This window comes from Ischnura elegans, chromosome 9 (genome assembly GCF_921293095.1).
Source record: "Ischnura elegans chromosome 9, ioIscEleg1.1, whole genome shotgun sequence".
NCBI lineage: Eukaryota > Metazoa > Arthropoda > Insecta > Odonata > Coenagrionidae > Ischnura > Ischnura elegans.
In genome coordinates this window covers 94,120,173-94,139,309 of record NC_060254.1, presented here as the reverse complement: position 1 = coordinate 94,139,309, position 19,137 = coordinate 94,120,173, and the positions used below count along the sequence as shown (strand labels likewise).

At 40.5% G+C, this 19,137-nt stretch overlaps 1 protein-coding gene across 1 annotated transcript in view; it reads left to right on the top strand.

The window, feature by feature from the left end:
* LOC124165570 overlaps positions 1–16,229 on the top strand; it is a 166,412-nt gene extending 150,183 nt beyond the window's left edge. Inside the window, exons 3-7 of the mRNA XM_046543026.1 lie at positions 728–1,027; positions 1,843–3,763; positions 6,466–7,157; positions 14,267–14,399; positions 15,810–16,229. Of these exons, the coding sequence (XP_046398982.1) occupies positions 769–1,027; positions 1,843–3,763; positions 6,466–7,157; positions 14,267–14,399; positions 15,810–15,858 (3,054 nt within the window). The 5' untranslated portion in view covers positions 728–768 and the 3' untranslated portion in view covers positions 15,859–16,229. The remainder of the gene's footprint in view (positions 1–727; positions 1,028–1,842; positions 3,764–6,465; positions 7,158–14,266; positions 14,400–15,809) is intronic.
* Positions 16,230–19,137: the final 2,908 nt, after the last annotated feature.

Below are 19,137 nucleotides of genomic sequence, written 5' to 3'. Positions count from 1 at the left end.
GTACCCAATTTGGTAGACAGTTGGAATACTGGTCGCAGGGTCCGGGTTTATATCACGAGCGAAGTCTTTGGATAATCTACCAACAAATATCCTCGCAAAGTAAGATGGCCCAAGAAAATGAAATCGCCTGCCTACCGTGTATTTGTAATATTCGCACATATATGGCTTAGGGTGGGGTGAATTTCACCCTTATTCACCCGTATCAATCTCCGGGTATAAACACCGAGGTATGAGACGAGGAATGAATTAATCAAGCCTTAAAGAAATGAACATACTATAACACATAGATGCTTTTAGTAAAATTTGGTGAATAAGTTACATTATGTTCGGAGACGCGTAACAAACACCATATATATACCTTGTTTCATGTTCCAGTCGTTTCAAAATAGTAGTAGCATCATACGTTTTCGACCGCATTTGCTGAGAGAGTTTTATTAATTTAAAACCGACTATTAAAATTCTTTTATTAATTACAGGTCAGATGAGATCAGTTAATATTTATCGTATCACAGCGTATCTCTTAAAAAATTAAATGCAGCTTGTTTCATTCTTAAATGGAAAATAATTTTTATTTCTTTACCATAAATGTTCATTTCTTTATCGATTTCAATTTATTACTGTGTTAATACCTCTAAATGATTGATGAGCTGTAAACTATTTATAAAAAATGTTCGAAACGGATGTAACAATCTGTGAACAATAAATTATATCTCTTTGTCTCCCACAGGCAGTTTGTAGACTCGCCCCCACCTGCGAGTATCCACAAGCATGCGGCTGTTCAAGAGGCGGTGCTCGGACCCCAGCCCCCAGCTGGTGAGCCTATCGCCCATCAGCCAGGATGCGATTCACCAGTTTCCAGCGGCGGAGACGAAGGCACCGGAAGCCGAAAGCAGCAACAGCCCCATAGGAGAGACGAGGCCCAAGGGAAGCGGGGAGCAGCAATCAACCAACGCCACCACCCCGAGGGGAAGGCCTCCCGTGTCGGCCCCATCATCCGCAGGCCCATCACCAAAGGGACCGCGGAAAGGTGAGGATGATGAATTAGGCCGTGCCTTTCCAAGAAATTATACGGAAATCCTTCCTTCTCTTACGTGGGTGGAGCGCAAAAATTTCTACGAACTGAATACATTGCGTAGACTTCTCAGCAGTAAGAGGTAAAATATTAAAGCATTAAGATACCCATAAAACTAACAAAAGAGCGCCGATGGCCTGTTGAATTGGGACGAAAATAATTAAGGTTTTTGAAATTCATGTTCACAACACTGTTTTGTAACGCAGTCAGCACATAATCTCGCTGAAAAAAAATCATCAAATAATGAAACACTAACACAGGTTCCTTGTGAAGGTAAGAATGAACAATTAGATAGTAATGTCCCTGGATATCATAAGGAAATTCTTCTACTGTCCTCTTCTTCGTGGGCTAATGGCAAATTAGTCCAATAATTGAATTACACATGAGGAGCTTCGATACCAATTTATAGAGGGAGACTCGAAAAAGCGAGTCATAAGGAAGTCACTAAATATCAGTAATGACATGAAAATTAAGGCCGTACTAGGTTCATATTTCACTAAGGTCGCATTTTGTTTAAAGTGATAAATTTTTGATCATGTCAGAAAAATAATTCCATTACAATATATTCATGCACCATTTTATATGATTATCAATTTATAAACATAAATATGTACATATATGCTCAATATTGCGTACTTGCCAGGCAATAATTCATTTGTATTATAATTTGCCTATATTAAATTGATTGTAGTCTTTCTCATTAACTAACCTTAGAATGTGGTCCAAACATTATCGAAGTGAAAGTGAGTTATTTCCTCTTTTAATTCTAGGCCTATCAACGTGGGGTAAGAAAGTCGGCAGGAAATGGGAACAGCTAAAGAGGAGCGACTCGTCCGAACTGTTGGCCGTGTCACACGGCAGGAGGCGACACTGGTCCCCCAACAAGTCAGTGTCGGGTCGACGACGGATATCCAGGGTGGAGTCGCTGAGGAACCTCTTCGCCCGCTCTGGCAGCGACAAGCAGAGCGGAGGGACTTCGACGCCCGCCAACGCGAAGAGGGACCACGGCGAGAGCAGCATCAAGTCGAGCGCCACCCCCAAAGTGGACAAGGAGACGAACACCGAAGACCAGGCGAGCCACATTGTCCACGAGTGTCGCAAGGGACTCGAGGACCTCTACCGGCTGAACGAGTATCTGGGTAACGGAGCGATGGCCCCGGGATGCCCCGGTTCGACCAGGGGAATACTATCTGCAGAGGGAGAAGAACTCCTGGAACTTCTCCGCAGATCCTCGGTCAGTCTGGGAGCCGAGAGGTCCGACTCGGAGGCGAGACTGGGCGAACTCGCCAGCAGTCTGGACGATCTCGTGTCCGGAAAGAGTGGAACTCTTCCCCCGGAAAGATCATCGCCGTCCTCGTTACCGGCTTCCCTAAGGAGAGCCGGACAATTCCCTCACGCTTACATCCGATCCAGATTAACGGTTCTACCAGAGGAACACGGTTCTGGAAATTCAGGAGGCGGACCCGGCCAACACGCGCAGAGGAGACGAACTGCGGCGGCAAGGGCTGACAGGAGGAACGCCAGCAGTTGCGACGACCTCCTTTCGGAGAGGCATGGCACCACAGCCACAACGAAAACGGGGGAGGTGTCCATCAGGCGGGAGGGTAGCAGTGTCCAGAGGAGAGGTCTAAGGGCGGAGAGGAGCGTCTCCGTGTCAGGATGCCCGGCACCCATCTCCGTCGAGGACCTCTGCCTTTTCCTCAACCTTCTCCGCTCCGAAGAAAGCGGTTACGACAGTGACTCGACCCACACCGGATCGGAATCTCCGAGAAGCTCCATTGAATCTGGATCCATCTCTACGGCGGACTCCAGGTACGTGGTGCAGAGGCGTAGGAGCGTCAAGTCGACCGGGGGCGGGGACGGTGTCGGAGGAGGAGGCACAAAGCCCTCGAGGGAGAGGCTGATCAGCCGGGAGGAGGAGGACGAAGACGAGGAGGTCGCGGTGGAGGCGATGGCGGACCTGGAGGAGGACGCGGAGGAGGAGGCGAGGGAGATGGGGCGTCTGGAAGGCGGCCAAGTCGGTATGTCTCCCTCCACAGCCTCCGCGAAGGAGGAGGAGCGGCAGGACTTCGTGCAGAGGACTAGTGGCAACGAGACGGACGAGGAGAAGCTATCGGCGACCCTGTCCAGGAGGAAGGGGTCGACGAATCAGCAACAGCACGCGACCACTCCCAAGGGGCGCCTCACCAGGCGCCTCTCCGGCAGTCTCCAGGCACTCTGCGACTCGGACTATCTGGAGAAGGACGTAGCGGCTGCTAGGGAGTTTCTGGTCTGCGCCAAGTGCAAGCCCGACGGAGGGCTGAGGAGGATGAGCGGGTCGCACCTATCTTCGTCCACGGCGGCCATCAACATCGTGAAGGCGACGTCGGAGAGAAAGGCGGCGGCTAAGAGGAGTGCCACCTCCTTCTCGCAGAGGGACGCCCTGGACAAACTGTTCGCGGAGACGAGGTCGAGAGAGGGTGTGCAGGCGAGGGACGGGACGGCGTGGGAGAACGGGAGCAGATTCGGGAGGAAGGCCGCGTCCCTCTCCAAAGGAAGTCAACCCGTGTTTGTGGACAGGGAGTTCAAGACGCTGAGGCTTTACAAGGACCAAAGTGGAGAGCTTGGACTGTATATAAAGAGGAAGAACCCACAGGCTAGGGTTTCGAGTTACGTGATCTCACATATTGAACCCAATGGACCGATGGACAGGTGAGGAAATTAAATTTATGCACCTAACACTATTTGAAATCAATATTACATTTTTAAGTAAGATTTGACACTGATTTACCTGAGAACCTATTTTTAACTTAATTGAAAGATACGAGTTTCTTTTATATATCTAGCCATTATAAACTCCCAGTAAATTCGACAACTCAACTTTAAAAGATTCATTCAATTCCTAACTCAACTTCACAAAGATTGGGGAAAAATTATTATTGAAACAAAAAACCTTTATAATTTCAGTTAAATACTTTTTTAAATCCCAAAATACTCATATTGTTTTAATTTTCCCGTTCTTTAAAAGACACTTCCAGCAATACTCAAAAATATTACTTGGATAAGTCGCACTTAATTGACAAACTAGCAAATGTAGTAAAATTAAGTTATATCCTTTTTTCAATGATATTAATTAAGGATTAACATAAAAGTAAGCCAAATGTATGGATGAATAACTGTTAATATATCACTCTCCATTATGTTAATTTTTTACCTGTTAAAAAACCGATCAATGAAAAATGTTAAGAAACTGAAACTTTAAATACTTATATGAAATTTTTAATGAAGTGCCATGCTTATGACAGAGCAGAAGAATATGATTCCTATCCTTAATGCATACAACTTCAACAAATTTACAGCCATGTTGTCAAAATTGTTGTTCTCTTCATGAATTTGGAGGGCTGACATTTTTGTTAGCCAATGGTCTTAAATGGAGTTGAATTCTGTAGTGAGATAGTTGTAGTTATTTTTAAAATTATTTATTTCGGGTAAGTTATCATTAAAAAATTTGTTTTGATATTATTTATAATTTCCTCCGAAGTAACATTATTGCACAAGAAAAAACATCTAAATTTTACTTCTTACCACATAGAAAAACTAGAGACTACTTCACAATAATTTTGAAACTAACGAATTATTAGCCTCTGCCATTCGTGTATCTTGAAGTAATAAAGCATGCCAAGCTCATTGAATCACCGTCAACGCCGTCAGTTGAATTATTCAAATGCTCCAGAATAATCTGAATTTAATGCTCACATTAAAACATCACTTTCTTCACTTTCCCCATTCGTGCAGTCAACTACCTTCAACACCTGTTCACTTTGGATGACTTGCGCGTTTGCCAACAAAAAGGTTCCTACTTGAGCGCATCCAAACTTGATAAATCATAATGCTAAGAACACAATATTTTCAATAAATTATAAAAATATATTAACCCATGGCTCATTGACTCGCCAAAAAGTTTTCATTTGATTATTTATAAATTCTCTGAATGAAAATTTCGCCACTACCAGACACACTCTTCTAAGTTGAATAATTCCCGAAGGATGTGATTGCCGACGTTTTATCCTCAATTCCCTCAATTATCCAATTGACTTCTCTTCCGGACCAGACATCATGTTAGTCAACTGAGTAATAGGTTTCCCGGTAGCAGGAGAAAGGAGAGAACAGTGTAGAATACGAGATGATTCCGCAAAGAACTTTCTCCTCACTCGCCGCAATCACCATATGGACAAGAAATTCTTGTATAATGCGAGCGAGCTGGAGAACCTTAACACCCCAATGATGCAGTCTCGTTTCCACTGAAGTCCTGCATTCCGCCCTCAGCGGAAAAGGTCGCCCCTGCACCGACGTTTGCGTAAGTGTTAAATCAGTCCTCAGGCATATTTTCTATTCCAACAAGTACTCCACCATGTTCTCTCCTCAGCTTCCCAACTCGTTTCATATTCTCTGCTGTCCTACATGTCATGAATTCTCCCCAATATTAGCTCATCGCCATAAATTTTCAGAGGAATTCACTTATTTTAGGACCTTCTTTATTATTATTTTATTAATTTATTATTTTTTTTAAATATATTTTCCGCGTTCAGAATAGAAATAGCTCATGTAAGACGTGTATTTCATTGACGCAGAGTAATTTTTAACTGAATAAATGTTTTTAAAAGTCTCTGATTTTGCCCTTCATCCTGGAAATAAATGGGAATGAATTAAAAGGAATTGTGACGATATAAAGGATTTTTTTCGGAAATAAAATTAAGGGAAGAGGGTTAGAACTGATTCCCAAGAACCACGAAAGTAGTTCTTGATTATTATTGGCGGAAGGCGGTAAAGAGGAACTTTGGGAATTGTTTGGAAGGGAAGGCAAATCAGAATTGGCAGCAGCGACGAACGATCTCGTAAGTCATCGCTAATCGTATGGGATTCGGTGCAGAAAGACTTAATCCGCGAACTGAATAAAATACAAAGGAAGGCTGCGCGGTTCGTCAAAAACTGCTACGGCGCGGCGTACAGGCAGTGTTACCCAGATGTTAAACGAATTAGGCTGGGAGCCGTTGGAGACTCGGAGGCTGCGCGCTAGGCTTGGATTGCTTGAACAATTGAGAATGGATATCTTTAAGAGCGACACAGAGAACATAATATTAGAGCCACACTATATTTCCAGGTCCGATAGAAGCGATAAATTAAGAGAGATGTTTTGCCGAACGGATAGATATGGGAATTCCTTTTTCCCCCGAACCATAAAGGACTTTAATAAACGCTAGTCCCAACCTCGTTAGAGCACTCCATTTATTTTAGTTGTAAACGGCTGGTGTCCTAACACCCCCTGCCACACGCCTTTTAGGCGGCTTGCGGTGTATTACGTAGATGTAGATGAATGATCGTTTATATTTTCTTCCATGCCTACTCCGAAACAGGGACGGACGCTTCCGCGTGGGAGACGAGATCGTCAACGTGAACGGCAAGCGACTCCGCGGCCTGACCCCCACCGAGGCGCGGACTATCCTCCGCAACACCCCCAGGGACGTGGAGGTCGTCGTTGCGAGGGATTGGTCCGCCGACTCTTCCTCCCTCCCAGGAGCTGAAGCAGGCGATGGCCCCGCTAACAGGGGAAGGGCCGCCGCTGAACCCCAGGAGAACGCCTCCACCCCCACAACCCTGCCGTCCGCCATCTCCAGGGTGGCCCAAGAACCTCCGACCGCCGAGGAAGCGACAACCGGCGCCAGAGGTGACGAAGTTCCGGCGACACCCCGGGGCGCGACCGGGGACGAAGACGACAACATCCCCGGTAGGGAGTCCCGGGTCCAGACTCCGGAGAGGTCAACCCTGACCGGCATGAGGAAGTTCTCCGCCCAGTTCGAGCAGGCTGGGAGGCGGAGCGCGGCGCTGACGCCGGTGGGCAACCACGCGTCGTCGGTGGGTGCGGCGAGGAGGCCCAAGTCACTCTCCATGTCGGTGTTCTCGGTGACGTTCGAGAAGGGTGCGGGGAAGAAGTCGCTTGGGTTCAGCGTGGTGGGTGGCCGGGACTCGCCCAAGGGGAGCATCGGGATATTCGTGAAGACGGTGTTCCTCACGGGGCAGGCAGCGGAGGAGGGCAGTCTTAGAGAAGGTAAGTCTCTATTGCATTTATATGATTTACAAACAGGCATTTCAGGCATTTTGCCGGCCTCGGTGGCGGCGGGGTAACGTTCTCGCCTGCCAAACAAGAGGTCGCGGGTTCGAGTCCCGCCTGGGTAGGTTTCCCCGGTCCAGGGCATGGTCGTTTGTGTACGTTTACTTGTTACATTTGTTGAACACCCCGGTGTAAAATGGCCAATAAGAGCTGTATCCGGTGGTTTGAGAATAAAATAAAAATAAAATAAATAAATAAAGGAATAAAAGGTAAACTCAAGAAGCATAATTTGAATAATTCTGATGGACCATGAGCGAGGGCAGAAGTACAATAACAATAATAAAATTTATGAACTCCGAAGAACAGTAAAGAGTGACTATCGCGTGAACACGTACTCTTCAAATAAAAATCTAAGCAAAAACTGAAAAAAGTTAATGATAACATGAATTCTGTCAAAAATAGAAGCGAATTTAGGACCAGATTATTATGAATTTGTTTGACAATAACATACATCCATACTTTGGATGTTGGTAAATCCATGCGGGCGAGATTCGAACCCACCGCCTTCAGGTTGGTAGACGGGGGCACCACCCAGGCCGGGTGGCGCCACCTATAAGCTAAATAAATTTGTCTACATAATCACCTTTGGTTTTACTCTTCACCTATCAGCTATTAAAATCGTAATTTCTTAATTTAAAAAACTTGCATATTTTGTGCATTAAATAGCAGGGGATGCATATGCTTAACTTTACATTAATCTTGGTCCTCCATCCTCCCTAAGATACATTTCCCACGGCTGCAAAAGGACCGAAAAATAGGCTAAATAAATTTGTGTACGTAAACAGTTAATTGAAACCATATCCAACACCACTCATCCTTAAAAACACTAAAAAAATAATTCACCACCGCAGACCTCTTTTCTGCGATACATTTATTTTGTTTGCCCTTTAATTTATCAATGCTCAAATTCCGAAAGAGGCAATCGCCATTACGTTTTTTTCCGTTAACAATTCTTTATCAGAAATGTCTTCCAGGTGCAAAAATAGTGACGGAAATAAAAACCATATGCTATTTGTCTCTTGACTTGCTTAATTTTGCTAAAAATCGATTTTTAATCATCAAAAACATTGCACATAACTTTAGAATAAAAAATAATTAAGTTTTAAAATAGAAGAAGTGGTTAGAGCCGTACCAAAATGCAGTCATGAAAGAAGAAGTATGAGTTAGTATGGCCTTTTAAAATGACATAACGAAAATTGTTCACCCAGGTACGGTTCTAAATACGTAATTTTCACAACCGAAAATAGCGACAGGGCGCCTATTTGATTGGGTAACTTCAGCATCGAGAGAGCCTTTCAATTAACCAATGACGTCTAACACGAACACCTTTCAGCGTCCAAAAAAAAACAGAAATGTCACTTCCTTTCTCAGCAAGAAACGAGAAAATCTAGGGTGACATAATCATCATTTTCCGCTGAAATGAGCAACGTTGAGGGAGGGCAACTGCACGCGAGGGAGAAAGTGCACATAATTGGACTCCAGGCCGAGTGTTTAAGTAGCACGTACAGACATAAAACTTAAGTGGAGTAGGACGAGCTAGCATCAACACAAATCCCTAAAGTTTCCCGCATCGAACAGCGCTCCATACCCAGGCGCTATTTCTTGGATACGTGTACTCAAATGCATAATTACTTATTTTCTAGGTAACCGGATAATTAACTTTCTTGAATAATTCGGGTAGTACCCGTTAAGCGCCCTGGGCGAACCGCTTAAATTACATTTGAGAGCTAACAACCTTTGCAATCTGCAACTTTTTTCTCATCACCACCGAATCAATAATCTAGAGACTTATACGAGCGTCTTTTGATCGATTCTCCACGATGAAAAATAAGGGTTTTGAGGATTTTATAGGGAATGCATGGTAATGATACTGATCAGACATTTAGGTCGGGCATTTATTAGCTGAATTTAAAGACACCTATAATGAAAGAAGCCTCAAAAGAACGCATGTAAATGTAAACAGTCCAATTGTCACTAGCTTTAAATAATTAAACACATCGACTTAAAAAGATTTTTTCACCAATACAGAAAAGTATATTAATTACTAGTGAATGAAATTCATAGCTCTGGTAAACTCAATCCCTCAAGGGTAGTTTTGGGTTGGTAAAAAAAGTTATTTCGGGAGGGTTCAGTGACAACACATGAGGACGTAAAATCAAAAATTTTACGACGCACCTTCTTCATGGAAGTTTGTATAACTCCCATTGTATAAACCAATGACCTTTCATTTACTAAGACAATTTTTCTTTCAAAAGAGATGAGTATAATATGGTATCGATATTAGGCGCCGAATATAGGTATATTTTTATTTTCGGTGTCAAATGTGGGTTAACTAAGTCTCAGATAATGCAAGAAATTCATGACATTATTATGGTTTCTCGCGTGGCAACGTGAAAATTATCTCATTTCTTAGGCAAGAGAACTTGGCAACTTTCCTCGACCATATGGCGTATGAATGAGGTGGTGCGGTGAGGTCGAGTTTAATATAAGGGTACGTAGAGCCTTACAGTTCACAAGGAGCAAGGGATCATGGGAAATGAAAACGAAGGCACAGAATCTCAGCGATGATTACGCCATGAATAAATAACTTAGAAACATATAAGTTAGATTATTTTCCACATTAACATACAGGAAGAGCCCTCTGCGAAATGTTTGCGCTATCAAATGGATTATTAGCAACATTGGTTTACCTTTAGGATGGCATTTCACTAGAGAACAATTATTGGTCTCGATAACATTTTATAAATTTCATTATCTCTACACACAAGGTACTTTTTTCTATCAACTCTCTCCATTTTAGCGCTTGATTTCAAGTCTTAGACGCTCCAGTTACCTGAGAAATGAAGTTTCTCTATTCAATTCTATCTCATTGTGACTCGGCAATAATTCCTTATCACTGAAAAATTGCTGGCAGACTAGTTCAGACTCTCTCTCAATCACAAGCTTCCATAACGAATTTTTCAGGGATCATTTTTCATTTTCACCACCCCAATCTTTATTTAAGCAGCTTGAGTGGACAGAAATTGCTAAGTCGACCATTTTAATATAATAAAATAATCGAAAATATACTAGTATCGATAATCGTTCGCTGCCATTGATATTAACCTATGAAACAATCATAGAGTGTAAAATTTATCTCACGATAAGCAACATTCCATCAATCTATCTCGCCGAAATTTCTTTTTAGGTTCGGTTAGCGATTCCCAGCCTTCATGCTGCCTACAGCGGATTTCTTGCATAGTCATTTCAGGAAAATTATTCACGGATAAGTCACAGTATGGCAGACAGTTAATTTAGCTGGAGGGGATATGGGAAAGGAAAGCATGTTTGGGGGGCTTATGCATGTCCCTATTGCTTGGTTCGTGGAGCCAGAGATCTGTAATGGCATTGTTACTGATTGAGACCAGAGATTTTTCAAATTTTATCAAGTTTGCTTTTAACTCAGTAAGGACCGGAGTGATCCGCTGGTCCTTCTCTAAGTCTCGGTTTCTTCTGAACCTCGGAGCCGCAGCAATTTTTCTAATCTGCTTATTTTCTGTCACTCAAATTAGGCACGCATTCGTCCCCATGAGCCGTACCGATATACATCAAATATACGTACAAAATCAGAGACCATTGATAGGTTTTTCTAGCCATCGGAAGTTGGTGCGATATCGCTCCTTTCGACACCCCGACGTTCCGGGGTTACACCATCTTTCCGCGAGAACTCCGTCTAGACGGCCACTCGCCGCCGGACACCCCGCCCACCTGTCATGGGCGGAAAAAGGTTCTCTTTCCCCGGATGTTTTGCCCACCCACACTCATAATACCTTATAACCGGACGACATGGACGGGTCATTCTATAAAACACTTCCCGCACTTCACCAGAAAAAAATTTGCCTTTTCCCAAGTGAAAGGAACCCACATTTCAGCGGACGCAAAATACACGAATTTGATTCAAACTTTCCTGATCGAGGAGATGATACCAGTATTCGACGTGATCTACATTCATTCTTAAACACATCGTTTTACACTGTGGATATAAGACCACAATTAGCCCTTTATCTTCGGGGAAAAACAAATTGATAATTTTTTTTTATTAGGGATGGACGGATCCAGGATTTTTTTCGGATCCTGATTCGGATCGGATCCTTGATTTCGATGATTTTTCAATCTCTTGGGAAGAGTAGCACTGTGTGCCAGTCGTCTTTTTATCATTTTATTATCCACGTCTGAAATTCTCCTACTTCACCTCTGCGAGAGCTTTCAAACAAAACGGTTCATGAGTAGGACAAGAATCGCATGCTACGGCGCATTCGAACATAGAATCGGAACTCTTTCCACCATTATGGGGCGTTGCATTCACTGACGCTATTATTCAAAATTTCGGATCCAGATCCGATGTCTTCCGCGACTTTGGATCCGATACATCCGATTAAGGGCAATATCCGCGGATATTTGGATCCGAGGTATCCGATCCGATCATCCCCATTCTTAATATAAGCAACTATGGTTGGAAAATAATGAACCGTGGTTGGAATGAAAATAATTGAGCTTGCTATTTTAATTTAAGGGATGCTAAATAACTTTGATCACTAATCTTGATCATTGAGACCAGGTAGAAGAAATTTTCTAAGTTTTATGTCGACCAGAATTTTATATATAAATCGACCTAGCTGACAATTACCTATAAGGATTGACAATAAGCAAATATTTTCTCCATAAAATTAAGGAAATATAGGTTAAGTATTTTAGTCCACTGATTAAAAAGGAATAATCATCGAGGCGGTTATTTTTAGCTATGAAATTAATTTTATCATTCACTTTGTATTTTATTTATGACCCATCGGAGGTAAAGAAAACTGTCCTCGTTCCATTCCCTCATATTCTTGGGGAAAAGTGAATGGCACAACTCACGCAAATGCTGAATACATAAAACCCCTAAATTTAGATATTTAAAACGTATCCTGTACAACTTAATTTTTGTCCAGGTATTACGGTATCATTTAGGGAGAGATATACGAAGACGTAGGAGCTCTCTTTCTTCCGTTCTCATATTTTTGCTGAAAAACAATTCAGTAGCTATTTTACATCACTTCTGGCATTCTAAAGAGATTAAAATATCTAAAAAGCTAGAGTATTACTCAACTATCCTTAAGCATCTATGTCGTTATAGATGACCCTAATCTAAATCAGACTACTCAATCAGAATTTTAAACCTTGGTATTGGTAATAACTTGATACGCCACATCATATGAGTGACATACGTGATCACGACAGTGCCTGCCAGACAAACGCCTGCCAGCGGTATAATAGAGACGTATTTCATAATATACGAAGATAAAACCACTTATACAAGTGGATTCATACGATTCCGCCAAGTTTTATCCCATTTCATTTCGTCACAACACCTTTTATCACTTAATTAAAGACACTTCACTGTAAATGCGATAACAGACGCATTCAAGGCCAAATTCTTGGTAAATTCGCAGTCAATCGATCAATTTTTAAGTTCCTCCAACAGAAAGCTTCGATATAACTTTTCCAAGGATAACAAAAATGATAGCTCGATCTAATATTTGACTTTAAACCGATAGACCGATTTTCACCAATAAATATTACAAAATAAGTGGAAAAACTATTTTTCCTACTACATGGCTCTAATTACCACGTTTTCAATGTTTGCGAAACTTGTTCCACTAAAAGTCACAGATGTAACAACAGCTGGTCTCCGTGTACTTGCGTTCAGGCTGGTATTTTGTGTAGTTTTTAACTTGGACACCGACCTCCACTACAGCCGCGCGTGGCTATCAGTGAAACTGCGAAACAAAATTGAAGAACCAACATTCTCCTCCTTCCCCGTTTTTTATCTACCCCTTCCCTCAGGTGATACATATATATTAATAAAAAGCCCTGTCATACCCTTGGAAAAGCGACCACCATTGGTCGCGAATCGTTGGATCCACCCAAATACGGACGCTAAGACATTCTTATGCATAAAGACGAACATCCGATTGAACGGACAATGTTTACGAATTGGAAATCTATTTCTACCGGGTATCTTACATTCAAAAAGGAGGTTTTAATTTTATCTAATCTTCTATATTATTTCTACTGTATAGATACCTTTTTCTCAACGTATACGCAACCAAACTCTACAAATGAGGTACCAAAATGCACAGAATTTATCAGAGAACACGCGACGGCAAATCTTACTTCATAAATATTGCTATTGTTTCCTAAAATTGGTTTTTAAATAATTTAAAAAAAACTTTAAATATTCCTGACGTTAACGGCGCACAAACTGATACATTTGTTCATTTGCAACAATATCTCGCATTCTTTAAATAACTTTTATCAAAATGCGGCTGATTCCACATTCAAGTCTCCTGTTGATACGTAAGTATGAGTCATCATGTGCGTTTAACAGAGGATAGTGTAATTACTTCCAATGTTATGTTTAAAGAGGTCCTCTGACCTCAATTTGTACATGAACATTCCAATTAAATTTGTACATAAGACCCTGCCTTTTTTTCAACATTTTAAAATTAGAAACGCGCCTATCCCTTTGTGGACCTGCATTGAAAAGAGCTGGGGAAGCCCGCTAGGAGCGGGTGCAGCACGCTCGTTATATGTATTTAACTAAATTTTCCACTCCTAAATGTTGGCCTCATCTTTTGGTTAAAACGCAGCCACCCACCTCGGTCAGAAAAACACTCAACTGGAACGGTCGAGCACTGATGCGTCTTCTTCATAAGCTATCACCGAAGCTAATTGGATTTTATCTTGCTGTGTTATGAAATACGACTCTATTTAACCATTGGCAGACATGACCCTGATCTTATACGTTACCTAAAATGATATTTGTTGTGGCGTGTCAAGTTGTTACAAATACCAAAATTAGAAATTTTCTTTTAAATCATGATTAAGTTGTTTGATTTAGATAATGAAATGAAAATAACAGGATAGAATGAAGATAGGAATAATGTAGTCCATATTGCCAGTATTTTGATCCGATGTTTCTTTTTATTCGATTTATTTTTTTAATTTCTTCATTCATTTTGCAGGGGACGAGATACTAACAGTCAACGGGTGTCCGCTGAAAGGTATGACCCACGCAGAAGCCATCAACCTCTTCAAGAACATCAAGAGTGGGCAGGTGGAGATTCACGTGGGACGACGGGACAGCATGCACCGAGGGTGAGTGGACGCTGGGGAAAAAATGATAAAATTTCCATAAACGCCAAATAAATATTTATCTCCGTGCTCGTTACCAAGACTACACCATTTTAAGTTAAGTGAGATAGTGCAATATTTCCACTGGATTTTATTTCAAGACGACTCGTTTTGTTGTTTCAAACAGCAAAATATATTGGAAATATTACAACATCTCATTTAAATAATAATAACTTCGACCACATCGTGCCTAATATCATACAAGACACTACATGATTACTTTTTTCCTCATCGTTTTCAAAGAGGATACCCTATTAAGGTACCTACAACTAACCCATATCCGTCCAGAAAAATGTCGGCTTGCTATTATTAAGATATTCAGGAGTTTCACTCTGACAATCGCCTTATATTTTCCTTTAAAAATATTTTGGTGATGCACTCATGTAAACGCTCTGCCAAGTTTAATCAGAATGGCCCGTGGCTATATGACTACACTGGGTGTTAAAAGTCTCAAAATCTTATGTTACATTTTTTCTACCAGCATAAAACAGCTGGTAGATCTTCAGGAAAAGCATATTTTTGTACGAGGGAAAACTAAATCGTTTTTTTTTTATGTCTATCTATTTTTACTTTTGTAATATTTGCATCTTAATTACAGACAGCAGGCGTCCTTATTGAATTTTTGATTTCCACCCGTCTCTTTCAGCGAGTGGGATTTTTTCTACCATCTTCAAAAATGAACTAATGCATGAATTAGATTGAAAAAAAATTTAAGCTGCATATCTGTGACAATTTGAAAACAAAGTAGAGCGTAGAGCGCAGTTTTTCATAAAAAGCCTAAAATTTATTACTCAATCTTCACTAAGCCACCCATACTCGTTGATTCTGCGAAAATTTTCAATTGATCGTCGTCCAACAAAAATAAAGAATTCTCGAGAATTTTCTTTTGAATATGGAAAGACTTGGTTCGCTATGGAAAAAAAAACGAACTTCGGAAGCATATCGCTTCACTTATTGCCATGAAGCGCCAAATATCCTAAGTTCTATTTCAAGGATAAGTAACAATTAAGTAGATGTTCAACGATAAATGACTCATTTCACATTTACACGACCTTGGTTTCAACCTAAGACGTCATCATCAGAAAAATGCAGGCACAAATTCAGGAAAAATAATTATCGCTTCCATCGTAAGACCTGCTGATGACGCCTTACGTTGAAAACATGATCGTGTAAATGTGCGAATAAATATTTCGTGTGAAAGCAAAAATTTTCTTCTTTTTCATTTTTCATGATAAATTATGTTGTGTTTTTGGCATTTTCTGGAATAATTAATAAGCCTACTTCGTTCAAAAAGCGGATTAAAAACGTGAATGTTCAATTCAAATTTTTGCTGAAATCAGTGTCATAATGAACCTGTCTTATCTCCCATTGCAGTGCCTGCAAGTCTAAATCTTGTGACGACCTGGACAAGCTGGACGGATAACCTGTATAAATTCGTCGGTTTCCAAAGAAATGCACCAAGCAATTTGGCAGCTTTATAGTTCGGACAGATCCCACTGAGACTTAAGCGTCCACAGCAGAGAAAGAGATGGCGCAATTATCACCGGCACGACCAAGCAGAAGAAGACGGACAACGTGCTTCAGCGAGCGCTGTTGGTGCATCGAGATAGCTTCTTTTTTAATGGCGCGTGGTGGCAGAAGCGATTGGGTGCGCTTGAAAAAATAAAGCCTTCTAAAAAAAATGTGTCGCTTGAAGTAAGTGTTAATTGCGTGCTGGTGACATGCGTGGCACAGAAAGACTTGAAAAAACATTGCGAAATTAAAAATTTCTCAGTGCTTGGATGTTTATTTAAATCTTGTAAAAAAAAGTTGTGACCTAAGACATTTTATATTAAATTGAATTATTTATAGCATTCCCTTTTGGTTGAATTTTCCTCTTTTCATCATTGAGCAGCATTTTTAACTTCGGCGAGAAAAATGTAGACATAAATTCAGGAAAAATAATTATAGCTTCCAAGCACCAAGTACCAATCAAAGGACCAGCAGGTATGTGAAACAATATGCATGATATTTCATCGTTCGGGGTCAATATCCGCAGGTCAGTAGCATTACAATTTCCTTGCACTATGTTTTTAAAAACTACAACAATTAAATGGAATAACATCTTTACCGCGCATTAACTAACTGCATCGTAAGCGCACTTTAAGGTATCAGTAAAAAGTTTAGAGTCGTGAAATTTTCATGAATTTGTGGGAATAAATTAATTTCTTTATGGTAATAAAAAAATCATAAAAAAAGTTCTGAAATAAATTATAGCAGACCCATATTATATGTAGAGGAGCATAAGTAGCAAAATAATTTTTCAAAAAATAAAGCTACACGACTCTCTGGATGTCCCCGAGGTATACTTAAGACAAATGAAAAAATTAATCGTTGCATGAAAAACACCCTAAGAGCGAGCCAGTATATTTGGCCACATACAAAATTAAAAGAAAAGTGTGCTCTTGTTTCATAGTATTTTTATTGTGCTAGAGCTAAAAATTAAAGCTGTATAAGTTCGTGGAAAAAATATTAAGGCCGTTTATACACGGGGTACGGAATTGCGCAGGTTATAACTGCATTAATTTCTAAAACGGCGTGGAATTGCGCGAATGCATGAACGAAATTAGAACAGGGGCTATTTCCCCATCTCACGTCCACGCATTCTGGGATGTGTTCTAGCAATTCACGGCTTTACACGACGCAATTTTGACTGCGCCTTCGTACACACGTCAGATTTTTGCAAGTACGTGCCCCGTGTAAAACGGCCTTTATACGAGGAAAAGAAAAACTAAAGCTTCATGAACTGGGGAAAATGCTTACATGATTCGAGATGCCAGATGTAAGCAGAATTGGATGCGTTCCGTAATTCAGTCTAGTTGGGGTTTGAGGACCAGATGAGCATTCCTGAAAAGTAATTTAGTCAAAATAAATTTGACTACTTCAGGTAAATCACCACTCATCCGTTGACTACACCCAATTATGAAAATGCTACAAAACAAATCGAAACTTGAAGCTTGTGCGTGGTGGAAGGGCTCAAATATTATCAATAACAGACACTTTGTTACTTCAAAAAAGATGTATATTTTACAACCGGTTTCGGCTGTTACACCATTACAAAATATTTTCCTTATTAATCTGTTATTAATAACATCAAAACTACTGATACAGATAATTCACCCAATCAATATCTTGAGCAATTAGATGGACTACCATGATCACTTCTTTATCATTTGACAGTTGGAGAGCGATGTTATGATAAGTAATCCATCAAAAAGTAGAAACATATTTACGCTACATGAATTTGTGCGGGCCATCTACGAACAAAACATTCCCAAGCATATTTTGGCACATCAAAAAAACAGAATTAACAGTCTTCGGGGTTACTTAGTGGATCATAAATTTTCCACGATTTAATATGAAAAAATATAGTACTCCACACAGTTTTCCAGCTCTGAATGTTATACATTACTGATTTAAATGCAAACCATGTGGAATAGAACAAAGTTTTTAATTTCAAAACACAAAAAATACTAAAAGAAAACGTTTTAAACGAAGTGGAGGGAATAAAAACACCAGCGATTTAACCATGTGGATTAATTACCAGTTATTTTCCATATAACCCAGAAAAATCTTGAGAACCCACATTTTCATAATAAGAAAACTACACTCCTTCAATTTTATTCAATATCTCCTTTCCTCATAATAATATTTTTTAATTAACTTTAATTCTCAGGCTAATTTGACGATTGATCTCTTCCATCAAGCCACATATTCTTATACTCTAATCAGCAAGAATTTGCAGGAGGAGGGTACTCGAAAAGGTTTGTGCACACATAGAGTGGTAAGTACTATACAACATCGATCACACGAAAATAATGAAGCATAAGTGCATTCATAAAATGAAACGCTCACCTCCAATTCTACAGCTTCGGAAGAGAGCGCTAATGCTCCGGCTATTGCCAGCTGAGCGCATTTCATATTGTTGGGCTACTAGATGAGCGGATTTGATTCCATGGGCGATTGTTGAGCGGTTTTGGAGTAGAGGTATCGCTATGTTCAATAGTATACGAATGTTAACCACGGAATTGATGCATTTTCATTTCTCAAAGAAAAATTCGATTCGAGGTCAACTAGCTCCTTTAGCATTGAATATGATGAAATCAAACGTTAATCAGTGAAACTTTCCCAATAAAAACAACCACGTCTACAGCAAATTGAATTAAAAGCAGAATCTCAAATTCATTTTCACAGATGTCTTATCGCTTTTATCACTCAAGATAATCCCCTTCCGACAAATAATGTGAGGACAGACCTCTTGGAAGAACAATCGAAGAAAAGTTAATTTATTATTATCTGCTAAGCTAACAAAAAATATAGATACGAGGTGATTAATTTTTGAAGTGTATTTTTCCGATTAGATTCCGTTCAGTGCTAACCTGATTTCCCAGATTTCCATTGTATTTGCCCCATCGCTAACAGTCGACTTGGAGATTTTTTCACTCAGCTTAGAGAGTCGAAGACTGGGAGCTCTCGTAGAAATTTAACCAGCGAAGAGTAAATAATTAATGCATTTAATATACCAATAGGGTGTTTCCTATTATTTTTTTAGTGCCTAAACTGAAAAATTATTATTCCTGGAGTACGTATTTCACGCTCTTAGATTTTCGAATGACGATATCTATTTTTCACGATTAAACGAAAAGTGAAAATTTTCAAGCGC